Source organism: Glycine soja, chromosome 4, assembly GCF_004193775.1.
Source record: "Glycine soja cultivar W05 chromosome 4, ASM419377v2, whole genome shotgun sequence".
NCBI lineage: Eukaryota > Viridiplantae > Streptophyta > Magnoliopsida > Fabales > Fabaceae > Glycine > Glycine soja.
In genome coordinates this window covers 46,996,834-47,013,164 of record NC_041005.1, presented here as the reverse complement: position 1 = coordinate 47,013,164, position 16,331 = coordinate 46,996,834, and the positions used below count along the sequence as shown (strand labels likewise).

The 16,331-nt window shown below is 32.6% G+C and overlaps 1 protein-coding gene across 3 annotated transcripts; it reads right to left on the bottom strand.

Moving 5' to 3' along the window:
• Nucleotides 1–1,202: 1,202 nt before the first annotated feature.
• On the bottom strand, nt 1,203–9,922 carry LOC114409991 (protein MEI2-like 4). 3 transcript variants are annotated; one of them, XM_028373700.1, is made up of 15 exons: nt 9,414–9,922; nt 8,441–8,568; nt 8,136–8,187; nt 6,853–7,185; nt 6,112–6,524; nt 5,848–6,006; nt 5,546–5,662; nt 5,307–5,455; nt 4,959–5,041; nt 4,475–4,876; nt 3,360–3,990; nt 2,958–3,042; nt 2,794–2,862; nt 2,490–2,669; nt 1,203–1,898 (listed from the first exon to the last, which is right to left on the bottom strand). In XM_028373700.1, the coding sequence occupies exons 2-15, from the start codon at nt 8,516–8,518 to the stop codon at nt 1,734–1,736; spliced, it is 2,916 nt and encodes a 971-aa protein (XP_028229501.1). In that variant the 5' UTR covers nt 8,519–8,568; nt 9,414–9,922; the 3' UTR covers nt 1,203–1,733. The 3 variants fall into 3 exon arrangements, with proteins under 3 accessions (XP_028229501.1, XP_028229502.1, XP_028229504.1); XM_028373701.1 differs by having other exon boundaries at nt 4,475–4,873; XM_028373703.1 differs by having other exon boundaries at nt 8,136–8,184.
• Between the last annotated feature and the right edge of the window lie 6,409 nt (nt 9,923–16,331).

Here is a 16,331-nt window from a genome sequence, read left to right as displayed (position 1 = left end):
AAGAATTTGGTTCATAATATCTATTTTACCTCATGTTGAATAGGCCTAAATTTTTTATTATTGGTTCATTTAAGATGCATAATGTATTTTAAAAATTAAAGTGTGAAATTAGAATCATTGATTAAGAAATTAACAACTAAATTTTAATAATTCATAATTTATTTTACAAGCACATATGTTTTATTTCAATTTCAACTATTATTATTGTACTTTCATCCTAAAAGTTGCAATCCAGATTTTTGTTTCAACTTTGTTTTCTCAAATCAGTATATATATATTAGTATTTATGAAATCAAAATAAGAGGCGTTATTCTCTATAATATACAACATTTTGTGCTAATCAATGAAAGGTCCTGGTGGTTAGTAGTCTTGACTCTTGAAACCAAAAGGCAAAAGTGCAAAATCATGTCTCACTGGTTAGTTTTGTAAAGTTTGTGCGCACTGCGCAGACACATATATTGGAATTGTAGATACCATTGCACTACTTTTTCAACAGATTTCACTTTATGGTCAAAAAATTAAAATGAAAAAAAAATACATGTTGAGACTTGAAACTTCGGAAAATGATGAGTCACTATCATGATAAGAAAAGCCAGATATCTATGGACAGAAAACAAATCTCATTTCATCAGGTCTGGTTGCAGCAAATGTACCACTGCTAGTCATGCCATAAAGCTCACCAGTCACTTGCGTACAAATAAATGCCAACGTATGCGATTGTGAACAGAAAATTTGTACCATTAGTTTTCTTCGTCTAAACAGTCATTTGAAATATACATACATATATAAAATAAAACTTTATGATCATCAAACTTCAAAGAAAATATATATAACTTCATAGTAATCAAACTTACTGCATATGCACTTAACTTTTATAGAAACTCTTTTCATTTAACTTCTCCAAAAGTTAAATGGATAAACTGAATTTAGTTTATTAAGAAACTGAATATTTTTACCTTCTTGTTTTCTTTTAAATGTTTATAGAGAAATCTATCTAACCAATTGCTATATATACTCAATTTTTTTCTCTGTCAAAGAATATAGTCATGACTCAGGAACCTTTATTATCAAACAGCATTTGCTAGTGGCATGTAACTAAGGCTGAATTAAGCATTTTTCTAATCAATGACTAGAACCCTGACATGCATAACAGGTGTATAAGCACTGATAAAAGAATACAGAAATAACAAGCGAAGCAGAAATATCTGAACACTACCACCACCGAAGAAAATGTTTCATTTAAATGTTTTTCCTCAAAAATCCATCATATAGACAACAAAACCCATATGGATACCAATGCCCGGGAATATAAGGTAACAAAATTACATATGAACAACAAAGATGACCATGAAAACAAAATCAGCAAAGAACCCTTGAAACCCACAATGATGCACATTATCACAAGGAAACTGCAAAGTGTCACATTGTCCATTCACAGCTAGCCAAAATTTTAAGCTTCAGTTAGGCCATTCTCTAAAGTTGTAGGATGGTAGCAGTACTCCATGCAAAATTTTAGGAAAATAACGGAAAACAATAGAATCAGTGACTTCATTCGGGTTATGTACCTCAACTTCCAAAAACTCTTGCAAGGCTCCTCTATAGGAAAAAATTTTGAGCCCCCTTTCCTACCAGCTCCAACTCCTCTTGCTCGATCGAACAAAAAGATAATGTAAATATACAGTCTTGGAGTTGATATCACATGCAACATTGAACTGTTAGATCATGATGCTAAATCAGTCAGAATTTTTTGAAGAGCTCGATGTAGATTCTATTGCATTCCCGGACTCTTCTCCACTTGCCAAAGATGAAGGATTCCCTTGGCTGCGATTCTCCTCATTACCATTAATGCGAATTTTTCCAGGCCTCACTCTAATATTGTTACCCAAGGGGAAAGGCTCCTGCAGAGACAGATTAGGTTAATTTTGTCTCGGTATATAATATCAGTGGAAGAACCAGGTACCAATAGTACAATTAGGTTGCAAGCCAATATATATTCTTTTAATGGAAAGCCCAGTTTGTTAAATGCATATAATGCTAGAAACAGTTAAAATCACACTAATAGATTGCATTTTGTAGCCATTAAAACCAACTCAAGTCAGAAACATAATGCTTTAGTTGTTATGTGTAAGTCAAATAATCATCGGGGAAATATTCCTTCAAGAAACTCTTTCTTGCCACACCCAATGGATGGTAATATTAGACATCAGGCAAAAAAGTTTTGAAGTGAGAAAGCCTATAATTAACTCCCACTTTACTTGCATCAGCCCAAAACATTAATGTATCATCAGTAAAACCAGATCTACGGAATAAAATATCAGTGAGAGGAATATTAGTAGTCTGGTCCTATAGTAGTTCCATAATACATTGTAGTAATGTAGTTAGCAAAAGGAAAACAATTACAACTGAAGAACAAGCTGATATAGTAGTTCCATAATACATTGTAGTTAGCAAAAGGAAAATAGTTACAACTAAAGAACAAGCTGATTTACCGGATCACCAGCATTTGGGCCATCTGTATGGAAGAGAATAGGACGGCACCGTTTATCTTCATTCATCAGGCTTGAATTCTGGAAATGAGCAATAAGAGCAGATTTTCCTTGAATTCGGGCATAGGCGAGTACTGCTACCTTTTCACTGTTGAACTTCTCCCATTTTTTCCCATGAAAAGCCTGTACAATATTCCTTATCTATTAGATATATCAACTCTTAGAAACAAAAAGAATCAGATGAACTCAGAATTCAAATCACAGATAATTATATCAAATTAGTATTACATAAGGGTTTCCAAATAACCTTGTGGAATGGAATAATTTGTCCAGGATCGATCATATTGATGAATGCATAGCCAACATTACATTTGTTCTGCAACCATTTGTAGAATTGACTTAGAAACATATTTATGATTACTTCATTTAAGTAAAGAATCAATCAACAAGCAAGTCCAAATAAATACTTGCCTTGAAATCAATTGGCAAATACAGAAAATCATAAGTTCCTCGACATTGCTCATCTATGGCAACAAGAAGCATCTTTGAAGTATACCTGCCAAAAATATTTAAACAAATATAAATGAAAGAGACAAACTGAAAGACCAGTGCAAAAGAATTTGCTTGTTTTTAAAAATTGTTATTCAAATTTTGTAAAATCTGTTATGTAAAAAGTATATGCTATTTAGGCATGTAAGCAAGCAAAAGAGAGAGGGCACTTGTATGGTTAATGCACCAACATGAAAAGCGGACAAGCCAAATAAGCAATTGCTTATTTAACTAATAATCACATTCTTTGGTGAAGTAAGGATGAGAAGATAACAGCATAAGCAGCAAAAATGCACAAAAAAGATATGGAGATAATTGGCATACTTATTGGGAATATTTTTTATCATGAGTGTTGTCCGGTTGTCATCCCCACGTAAAATGCGGCCTAGGTCAAGTTCATATTGTTTTTTATCAGCATTGTTGTTAGTGTTTGGTTCACTTCTATGAGAATAGAGGTTTCTCATTCGTTCATTGGTAGTATCAAATTTAGAAACCAAAGTCATGGGAAGTTTCCCAGGGAAAACATGTGACAACTGCTTAGGAGAGCCCTGCCCAGCATTTGACGTCAATTCTGTACCATTCCCACCAACATGAGGAAACATATTGTGAGAAGCAGGAGGATGCAACTGCCAGCTACCATTAAAGCCTGGACTTCCAACAGAACCCAATCTAAAACCAGAAGCATCAGGTGACTCTCCCAAGAAAGAATGTTGTCTATCCCAGGGTGAGGCTGTAACAACTGGTGCTGATCCCACTTGGTGGTCTATATGTGATGCTCTAAGAACATGAGGTGGTGTTCTAGGAAAGCTGGGTATCTGTGGAAGACCTGGAGAACATGCACCATTAACAAAGGATGGTGTTTTTTGCCAAAGCATGGCATTTGAAGAAGGTTGCTGATGCAAGTTGGACCCATTCCACATATGATAAAGTCCATGATGGGGGTGGTTTCCGTTTCCTGAAGGTCCAAAATCAAACAAAAAGGTTACATACCAGCATTCAAATATAGAACTATTAAATCCATATTAGATATCGCTTCAGCCTAAAATTTCCCAGCACCTTCTACCACTTACAAGCTTGTAGGAAAAATGACCTCGACCAATTTACAATTTGGAATGCTTAAATCTCATATACTCGGACAGGCAAGTCTAGATTCATATAGATCAATAGTCTGGCTCTTAAACAACAATTATTATTTTTGGGTGTTATTAGAAGAATGAAAATATTGAAAACCCTAGGCTGGCATCATCATTAAAATTAACAATCAAGCTCTTCATTATAAGGTTTCAAACTCCTAGGATGCCATTTAAAGTGAACAATAAGTTCAACCTTTGCAACAAATTGATTCCTTATCAGAATTTTCTATAGACAAGGAAACATTTCAAAACTGCTGCAAATAAAGGAAGCATATACATGAGGCTTTCTTAGCACATTAAACTTACCTCCTGCATTAAACTCAGCTAGGTTCCCAGTTGAACTCATTCCCTGAATGTGCCTGCTTTCAGATGATTCCGTCGATCCAGTTCCAATATTGGAAGCCGTGTTAATGGTACTTGAAAAGTTGTAAGGACTGCCAGTAGCTAAACTTTCACGATATTCAGGTAAAGAATGAGGATGGAACCTCGAAATGGATGCAAATTTCATAGCATCAAAAGCATTACAGGCCTCAAAAACACCAGATACTTTTCCCGCAGATGCCCCTCTTGTGATCTTGTGAATGCTAGAATTCACATGAAACGGTGAGTTATCAATAAAAGCAGGTAGCTGTGTTGCAGAATGAAATCCCTGATTATATCCATTTTCCAAGCCGCTACCAGATGCAATAAATCCAGATGACACTCCTGCTGTAAGTTATGTCTAGTGAGACCAAGAACATTTTAGCTTTATGAGGGAAAAAAGACAAGTGAAAGCAGACAAAAATTATACCTTTATGTCTTAAGGATATGTTGTCACTCAGACTATGACCAACATCAGGTTCATCTTTTCCTTTGTGTGACTGATGCATCATACTACAAAAGCAAGGTTTGCATAATTGTCAAGATGTAATTTTTCCATCAAGGTGGTTGATAACAACTTTACACTCTATCAAACTCTACAAAGTGAGGATACTATTAAAGGTGGTGAGCATAAATATGAAGATCCAAAATAAAAGACTTCATTTACAAAACAATGTTTTAAGATTCGCACATTTAAAAAAGTAGAAAACAGTTGAAAAAGTTGATATAAAAAGAGAAAATAATAAATTGAAAATAAAAAAGAAGCGGTAACAGCAACCATGTTGCAATCTTGGGAAGACCAGGCTCAAGCTTAATGTGCTTCCCAGCAAAGCAGATCCCGTTTAATGCACGAAGAGAAGCTTCTGCAGCCCGGACATCATAAAATTCAATAAATTTGACATGATTCAATTGTGGATATTCATAGATCTGCAATTACAGAGACAATATTTAAGAATGCTTGTATCATTTTAAAACACAAACACCAAAAATGGATGAAAACCAACAAGAACGACTTACTTCTCTAATTTCTCCATAAAACCCAAAAATCTGTTTTAGTTCATCATCCAAAACAGATGAATCAAGATTGGATATCATCAGTGTACCATGGCCAATATCCTTCTCTGGAGAATTGCCCTGACATGTCATCAAATCAAGATATATCTATAAGCAAACCATAAAAACAGGCATGCAAGCAATTGAACAAGCAAAACATATGGCGGTAATAATAAATGATATGATGAAGAATAAAAATAACAACTTTATCAAAATGACAAGGAAAAAGGAATTATGCATGCATGAGAAGTTATTAATAATGATACCTTTGGAATTGAATAATGTATATCAAGTTTCCTAGATCTCAATGACCTATTTTGAAGTGCTTTCATTGCATTTTGTGCTGCCCTTATATCATAATAAGAAATCATAACAAATCCACGATGCTTGCAGGCAGTATATATGGTTCGGATATCTCCATATTGCTGGAACAAACAAAATAGTCCATTTACATGCCATTATTAGTGGTATGAAATGTTTCATGAAAATTCTAAGATAGCATCCGCCAGAATAAAAGAATAAAGGTTCACCTCAAAGAGAGCCTTTAGCTCAGAATCTTCTACATTGCTATTGATGTTTCTAACAAAAAGTGTTCTAGAAGATTGTTCACCAAAAGGAATTTTTCCTTTAGAAACTCCAAAGTAATCAGGATCTTCATCCCCGCAACTGGTTCTTTTTCCAGAAATTAGATGTTCATCTCCTTCCAATTCCATGCCTCCACTGCTGCTGAACAAGTCAAAATCTTCAAAATCATCATTCATTCTAGTGCGAGTACTGCATCCTAACTCATCATTGACTCCAGAAAACAGGTCATCTTCATCAGGAAGGAGATTTCCAATAGTTTCAGCCTCAATTTCTTCGAGAGATTTATATGGTTCTTCCTCAGGAAGGGAACCAACAGTAATGGGTTGACCAGACAGCACTCCATTCCCCAATAACCTCACTGCATTAAGATATACATATATACACACAGTGACACATGAGCAGAACTAAAGTATAATCACAAAACCTAAAACAAATAGATAACTTTACTTAGTTTTATATTTTTGGTGGTGGGTTTGGTGAGGGTATTGTCCTTCTACATTACAAAAGATAGCAAGCATATATTCTTCTATGCTAAATTGCTAATGACAAATACACAAGCAAATGAAAGCAACAGAAACTCATATCTAAAATATTACGAAGTGTAAAAGCAACCAGAATTTGATTATGCTACAATACCCATAACACATGCATGCAACTATATTAACATCCATGAAACAAATTCTTACACTTTTGGCTAAACATGTCAGACAGTGAGCTTGAAAATAGACTGCTTTCCCGTGAGGCAGCACTGGTGACAATCTTGCTCCCAACTAAACCATATGAGCTAGATGCTGGCTGCCGATGCACATTAGACCATGATCTCTTGTGATAATTCAATGATTCTGTGGTAGAATCCTTCAGCATCTCTATATTGCCTGCTTCTCTGCCAAAATGTAGGTCTTCTGTAATTTCACGAGATAGAGTAGTTTGAGACATTAACAAGCCTGTTTTTGCATTGGTTTCATGGGGTGACGAAGTATTAAAAATGATGCCAGGTGATGCAGCCATTTCACTCTTCCCTGAAAATTTGAATATAGAAATTACTTTATCCAGAAATTAGTTACATGTTCAGCAGATGAACTGCTTATTAATGGAACATAGGTAAACAAACATAAATATGGATACATGCAGATATTACATTATTACTACATTCAAAATTAGCACAATTAAAATAAAAGCAAATTCTTAATAATATTTATACCAAAATCATAAATAAGCTTCAGTCCAGCAGAGCACAGCATCTAAATTCATGAAATCATCATTAATTATCCCAGCTATACCACAATCAAAATGTTGTGAGAACAAGGTATTGAATTTATACATTCACTATAAAACATTAATTTATATAGGTTTTTTTTTTTTTTATCAGCAATTTATATAGGTTTGCAGCAATTACATTGTCACCACAAACAGAAACAAACATTAATTTTAGATGATGTCAATTTGCAACGTTGATTAGTGATATTCATTATTCCAGAAGCAAAATAAAAATTACATATTGATTTCAGCATAAAGTGAGAAGTGTATGGGCTAAAAAAGACAAATCAACAAGTATTATCACCAATCACCATAAAGTGAAATAAATATACCAGTTTTAGAATTTAAGATAATTACTCGTATGAAGGATACTAGTTAGCAACATTGACAATCATTAATTCTAAAAGCAAACAAAACATTGATAAAAAATTGAAACAAAAATTGAGAGAAATATTGCTTTGAAATATACAAAAATAAGGTATACAGAAACATATATGGAAAGATTCTTCAAAAAGTTCACACGTTCAAACTCAATGATAGCTACTAGCCAATTTCTAAACTGGAGTGTAAACAGTTCACTCAAAAGGTCTGAATCTTAACTATCTGTTAGTGAATCTATTTGGGGCATTAAGGATGCAATTGATACACAGGTAAATCAGCACAAGATATACAAACCATTTTGAACAAATAATAATTAGTTGATTGAACTCACCTTGTAGAAAATGGTCATGAATAAATTTTGGCTTCCGTAATCCTGTATTCTTCTGCCCATAAAAGTTTAACGCATGTTTAGAAAACCAATTGTCAAAAAGGCAATAGCATTGAGGCCATGCATACAGGTCAAATTGATTAACAAAATGACAAAGAAAACCGAAGTCTTAGGCTGTAAAATGTTCTTGGAACTGATAATCATTATAAAAAAAAACATTATAAGACAGTTAGAATAACAATTAGCTTGTTGAGGGTCACATTATAAATTAGAACAAACCATTCTTAGACAGTTACATTAATAATTACCTCAGAAACATAGGAAATGTCATCCAAAAAGCGAGATGAGGCAGAAACACCCCTCTTCTCCATTATTTCAGAAGGCATCCTGAAAACCTCCTTCCTTGTTAGTTTTCGTCAAGCTCTATGTGCGACATCTGCGAGAAATTCAAGGTCATTCCCTTGTCATAGGAAAGGACTGATAACAATGAACATCGCATTTCATATCATACATAACTGCTACAGGCAGAAAGAAAAATTCAGACCCAGAAAAATATCATCTTTCATAACAATTGGAACTTTACTAACATCACCACCACAAAAAAAAAGTGACAAAAAAATGGACTAATGAAAACCCTACCAAAGCACTTCAAATATTCAATTGCAAATTTTAAAAAGAGCAGTGGAAAACAAAGCCACAAATAGTTGCATCTTCAACTATACATTACCAGAAGGAAGGATGTATTAGGAGAAGAAAGAAGCTCGATGCTTACCTACTAACAACCTAATGCGGTTATTAGGCCATTTGCTTAACAAAAAACTTAAAAAATTAAAAACAAAAACTATCCATGGAAATTAAAACAAAACAAAAATAAAATCCCATTCAACTGTAACCACAACTCTCCCTTTTTTTCCCAAACCAAAAAAAAAAAAAAAACAAGCATTTAACTTAAATTTATATCACTACACCTTGGTTCTATCACAAAATTACACATATGGAGAGGGAATTTCACAGGGAAAGCCTCAAACACTAACAGATCCAGAGAAAAAATAAAAACAAAAGAACAAAATTTCAGAGAGGCCATAATCTGAAAACACCAGCAGATCAAAAACATGAACACCAAAGAGATTCTCATCTCTCCATAAACTCATAAAAACCACTTCCACTAAAGAGAAAAAACCATTTAACCAGAAAAAAAAAAAAAGCAAAAAGAAACACACATAAACACAAACCATAATTAGCACTTTTTTTTTTTCTCAAGCTAACAAAACAAATTCACACCTTCTGAATTTCAACACGCCCTCGCTAGCACAAAAACTTCTCCTCCACAAAATTCAGCGCGCTCCTCATCCAGAAACTCGAGAACAAAGAGAAAGAGACAAAAAAAAGAAGAAGAAAAAAACGAATCTCTCAAACGCTCCACATCATAGGAATTTCAGAAACGAGAGATCCCACGCTTCTTGCCGCGACAGGAACCTCCTTCCCTCTGCATTGCAATCTCAGGCGCTCAGAAAACGAAAAAAAAAAAAGAAGCAACAAAACTATTGCACGGAAACGGCTCCTCTTGAAGGAGCCGGTGGGAAGAAAAAGCAAGCGCAATAGGAAAGGGAAAAATGGAGGTTCCGGCGAGGAAGAGCGAATTTCCGGCGAGGTGAGACTCGCCGGCGGTCGCTCTCTGGTTTGGAGAGAAAATAAACGGACAAGGCAACAACAGAGGTGTTTTTTTAGTCTTCTGACAGAGAAAGTGAAAGGAAAAGGGTGTTAGTTGGCTATGAAAACAAAAACAAAAAAAATAAAAATAATAATAATTAAAAAATGAAAACTAGAAATGAGGAGGGAGAATAAATAGGCGCAGAAATAGTGTGTTTTAATAATAAGCAGCTTCAAACTAAACTTGTTTTTTTTTTTTTTTTACAGTGGAAAATAACAAGATAAGCTTCTCTCTTTATTGGATGCAAGTCTGTGTGTTCTTAACATGGAAACTTGGAAAGTGGGGCTTTCTAAATTCTTGTAAAATTCTGTTTGGGAATTTTTTATGCAAATTTATTCACTAATGGATACTTTTATTACAGTTACTTTTTCAGTATTTTTTTTAAAACTCTTTTCCATAAATGTTTCCTCTAAGATAATGGTTTCAAATAAATTTAATATATTCACAAAAAAATAATATTTGTATTTTAAAAATATAATTTAATGTGTTGTTATTATTATAATATCAGGTGTCAGGTTTGTTACATTCAAATAATGAAACCGTTTCGTTTTGTTTTTTGATTTTATCCAACATGAATCTGTTTCTTTTTTTTTTAGTGTTGCTTGAATACCAGCTTAATGTAATAATTCATCTATACACATATCTATGTTTTATTGTGAATTACTGGTGATTTTATTTTACTTTTTAATTTTTTGGTTTTCCAAATGTGTTATTTGTATGAAAAATATTTTGTTTAAAGAGGTAAAATCACTTTGATAATCTTTAAGCTTTGAGAGTCGGTGTCAAAGTTGTCTTTTTAGTTTCAAAGTGTTTAGTTTCCGACAATGAAAATATATTGATTTCAAAAAACACATGCAAGAGATGCACTTGCTTGAATAAAAATATTTAATACAATTATATACTTTTAAGATTTTAATTCAAGATTAATGGATAAATTGAAATAACCCACACTAATTAATCTAAGTACTTGCTATTTAATTTTCCTAGTTTTAAATACACATTTAGCATTTTAAGGTATAACTGAAAAACATTTGTTATTTAATTTTTAAAATTCCATAGTTATTTAATTTTGTAGTTATAGTTATTGTGCATCATAAAATCCCAGGATACATAATGGTATATGCATGCGACAAAATAATGGTTATATAAATGTTTTAAATGGATTCTCATAACGTACCCGTATTCAAAAGAAAAAAAATTTGTCTTTAAAATAAATTGTTCATGTATTTACTCACATGTGATTTATTATTGTTTTCAGCATATAAGCATGTATATAATAAGTTAATTTAATTTAATTTACTACTAAAGATGGCTTAAATTATTAGTCTAATTCACTAGGGTCATCTGATAGCAAGGGTTTTATAGTAGATGGATGGTTTCGATCCTCATTACTACCAATGTACATAAGAAAAACTATTAGTCCATGAACAAATAGAAAAATATTAAGTGAATTTTTTTTACCATATTAGGAATTTAGTAAAAATAACATCATTAAAAATTAAACAAATATTTATTTTTAAGTAATTACTAGATACATTTACTTTATTGGTGTCCTTAAAATATTTGGTAATGAAATTACTATTTAAGTAAAAATTTTAATTATTTTGAAAATTGTAATTTATTAATACCTTGAATTTTAATTCATTAAATTATATTTAACAAATTTATTAATTACATTCTTATCTCGAAGAAAAATGATAATTAATTACTAACTTTTAATTCATTAAATTCTATTTAACAAATTTATTAATTACAATCTTATCTTTAAAAAATGATAATAAATAGGTGCAGGGAGTAGTGTGGATTATAATAATAATATGCTTAAAACTTTTTTTTTTACAGTGAAAAACAACAAGTTGAAACCCCTCTTTATATTGGATGCAGGCATGTGTATTGAGCTTAAGATGGGAAGTTGGGTTTCTATATTCTTGTAAAATTTCATTTAGGAAAATTTTATACAATTCTATTGATTAATGGCTACTTTCAATATTTTCTCTAAAAAAAATTTCCATAAATGCTTTCTTCTAAGATAATGTTTTGTGAACAATAAGAAAGTATTTACTCTATTTTTAAATATATTCCTATCATTATATATATATATATATATATATATATATATATATATATATATATCAAATTTGTTATATTCAAATGATGAAACTGTTTTTTTCACAATGGAACTGTTTTTCTTTTGCATATCTACTAACCAATGAAATAATTTAATTGCACACATTCATATGTTTTATGGTTTGGTGATTTTATTTTTATAGCCTTTTGGTATTGAATGTGTGTATTCAATTCGATATATTATCTTATATTATCTTGTTGAAGTCTAGGCATGTCAAACATTTATAATTTAATGAATATATATATATATAATATATTTTTTTAAATTATTAATTAATTCCAATTAAATGACTAGACAAGGAATAAAATAGAAAAATATCATGTCAAAATAATGTTAACATATTAGAAATTTAGGAAGAGAATTATGTTTGTTTTTCTAAAAAATATTTGTTTGATTTTTTGTAAAATTATCTTGGATCAATGACAATCGTGTACCATAAATGAGATTAGTTTTTTTATTTAATAAGTTGAGAAACATTTATAATTTTTGACCTAAAAAAATATTAGAAATTTAGTGAAAAATATTGTTGAAAATTAAACAAATATTTATTAGTTTTTAAGTAATTACTAGATACGTTTACTTCATTGGCGCCTTTAAATATTTGGCAATGAAATTACTATTAAAATAAAAATGCATTTAATTATTTTGAAAGTTTTAATTTTTTAAATTCTATTTGAATTTATTAGTTACAATCTTATCTCAAAGAAAATCATAATAAATTGCTAACCTTTTAAAAAAAATATTTTTTCCTGAATAGTTGTGCAACTAATATATTAATGATTTTTCCTACTTAATTAAAAGGAAAATATTAAATATTTTTATTTTCATTCAAAATGTATCTCGCATGATATAATGAAAAAAAAAAGATATACTTTCCTTTTTTTATACGGTATTTGTTAAAATAAAATTTATATCTTTAAAAAATTCCCGGTGAAGTTTAATATTCAGCTATATTTATCTTAATGTAATTTTTCCTTCTGATTTATTGCCCATTAGCTGTAGATTTTTCTGAGATAAAAATTTCCTATTTTTTTAGAAAATATATATTTTCTTAAAAAATTAGTTTTCTATATTTTAATCTTAGTCTTAAAAAAAAGTAGCAGTTATTTTTGTAACCAGTGCAATTTGCTATGTACAAGAATTTTAATGAAGCAATTAAAGGAAATACTCCGAAAAGTATACGCATTTAATTATTTGGATATGGTTGGGATTTAAATTATTATTCGTAAATGGTTAGGATTTAAATTATTGTTATTAGAAAAATACTATTAAATTAAACGTATATTAATTGTCTATTAATATATTAAGATTTGATCCAACAAATCATATAGAGTTAATGATAAGGGGAGAAAAAACACTCAAAATTTTGGAATGGTAACAAAAACTTTTACAGCTTGCAAGAACTAAAAATTAGACTGATTTATATGTACAAGGACTTAAAATACATTTAATCTTAAATATAAAAAGAACAATTAGTCTATGTAAAGATAATACAAAACAATTCACTTAAAACATAATAATTTTATATTATCATTTAATTATTAATTATCATATATATTAAATTTTACTAACTTTTAACTTTTTATTTTTTGTTGATGGATGATGTAAAAACAATTAGAAGTATAATTTATAAACATTAAATTCATACGTGTGTGAAATAATGACCACTTACCTTTTTTTTAATATAATGTTTCATAAAATTGTTTTAGACTAGGCATAGAACGACAACGGCACTTTCTTACATCATTAAATGAATTCGATAATTCATATAATTATTAAAAAAATTATCAACTATCAATATAGGACTAAATAATTATATTGGACCTAAAATCTTTAAAATTAAAATAATTAGCATTTCAGTCTACTTTTCTGTTTCTTTTAACTCAGGGTTTAAGGTAAATATGTGGAAACTCTATTTTTCCCTTTTTTTTTCAAGTTATCACAATCATTTCGATTTTTTCTAATAAACTAATCAAACCATGGAATTGAAATATTTATTATATTAACTTTTTTGGTATATTTAGAAATAAGTATTATTAAAAATGATGAATTATTTTTTAGATTTAAATATCTTTTTAATCTCTTAAATTTGTGCTTAAGTTATTTTTTATCTCTCGAATTTAAATATAATTTTATAGTCCCCTATTACCCTTTTTTTGTTTTTATGAAGGACTAAAAGTAATCACAAAATGGGAATTAAAAATGGGTTATTTCCAAGTTTTGGGAATTTTATTACGGGCTTCAGCAGAGATATTGAAGTTGATTTTGTCATCTAGACAGAACTTTGGGTCATTTATCATGGACTTAGGATAGCATTAGCACGAGGATTTCTCAAAATTATCATTGAATCAGATTCAACAGTTGCTATAGCTGCTATTTTGCACGGTTCATTTGATTCTAGAGAGGAGTCTTGTTAGGTACTTGGAATCCGAGGACCAATGGCCTCCACGTTCAGAAGAAGGAGAAAGAGAAAATGCGTATGAACTGCTTGTTATTTCATGTATGGACAATTACAAGGCTTTTATACTTCTTTCAGATTGAGTCTTAACAGACTTTCGTAACTACCCTTCCCTCCTAATTGATTCTAGATTATTCCTAACAAAAGCCGTTACACGTGCCACGCTCCTCTTCCCATGCAAAACTCCCCACGCGTTCGATCTTCATACATAATCTTCCATGTACGTTGGGGGTCTCGTCTTCCTTCTGGGCCTTTCTCCGTTCAGCTGATTGTCTACTTCCTGCACCCCATCGTCTCCACCTGTAACACTCCCTCCCTCTTCGAGTAACACCTTGTCCTCAAGGTGGTGCAAAGCTTTAAAACTGGTCCATTCCTCCCAGGATGCTTCCTCGAGTGGTAGGTCTTTCCACTGCACCAAGACCATACGTGTAGGTCCGCTTTCCGCCGGAATGAGCTTTGATGCGATAATGGCTAATGGTGCCACAACGGGATCGTTGTCTACGGCTGCCGGTGGAAGTTCCGCCGAGACATGTGATGATTCTCCCGGTACATAAGGTTTGAGTAGTGAAACGTGAAAAACATTGTGTATACGCGAATGTGGGGGAAGCTGTAACTGGTAAGCTACCTTGCCCATCCTAGCCGTGATCTGGAAAGGACCATAATACCTTTTGGTGAGCTTTGAATAAGTGGTTTCAGTCACGGAAATCTGGCGCCGTGGTCTTAACTTTACTAACACCCAGTCTCCCACCGCAAACTCCAGTTCACGGCGACGTTTATCTGCCACCTCTTTCATTCGTGCCTGAGCCTTAGTGAGCTTCCGACGAAGTAAAGCAAATACTTTCTCCCTCTGACTAAGCATATCATCGACAGCGTCAACCTTGGCGGTTCCCGTTATGTAGTGAGGGAAATTGGGTGGTTTCTTGCCGAAAGTCACTTCAAACGGCGTGACCCCGGTGGCGGAGTGACAAGAGGTATTATAGGACCATTCGGCCCAAAGCAAATAATGCCCCCACCGAGAAGGATTTTGATGAACAAACGCTCTTAGATACTGTTCGATTATGCGGTTAGCAACCTCAGTTTGGCCGTCGGATTGTGGGTGATAGGCGGAGCTGAGGCGGAGCTTTGTCCCACTGAGAGAAAAAAGCTCTTTCCAGAATCGACTGATGAACAAGGGATCACGATCCGATACAATGCTTCGTGGCATCCCGTGTAAGCGTCCTACGATATCCATGAAAAGGTTTGCTACTGTTCTTGCATTGTGTTGAGTGGGTAACATTCCTAAACGCAAGCCTTTTGAGAACCTATCGACAACGACGAAGATACATGTATGCCCCTTGTAAGTGGGAAGACCCACGATAAAATCCATGGACAGATCGTCCCATGGCTGTACCGGTATAGGTAATGGGTTCAGTAATCCCGCTGATTTCTTGTTATCATATTTGGTGTATTGGCACGTTAAGCACCCTGCGATGAAGGCACGCGTATCCGTTCTCATGGAATCCCATGTAAAGTTCTCATGTAAACGATGCAGCGTTTTTTGGACCCCCATATGACCTCCCGTTGGGGTTTTGTGAAATTCCTCAAGCAACAACTTAGTAAAGGAAGAATCTGATGGAATCCAAATCCGCCCCTTGTGTAAGATGAGACCATTAGTGATTGTGTAGTCGGGATGAGCTTCAGGATTATTGCGAATTTTGCGAAATAACTCCATGAAAGCTGGGTTAGTTGCTATGTCCTGACGCAGGTCTTCAAGAAAGTCAAATTGAGGCATTGAGATTAGAGAAAGTGAGGCAGATGAAGGTGATTCTTCATGAATTCGTGACAAGGCATCTGCCACGATGTTGACGCGTCCTGATCTATATTGGATTGTAAAGTCGTATCCTAGTAAGCGCGCTAAATAGC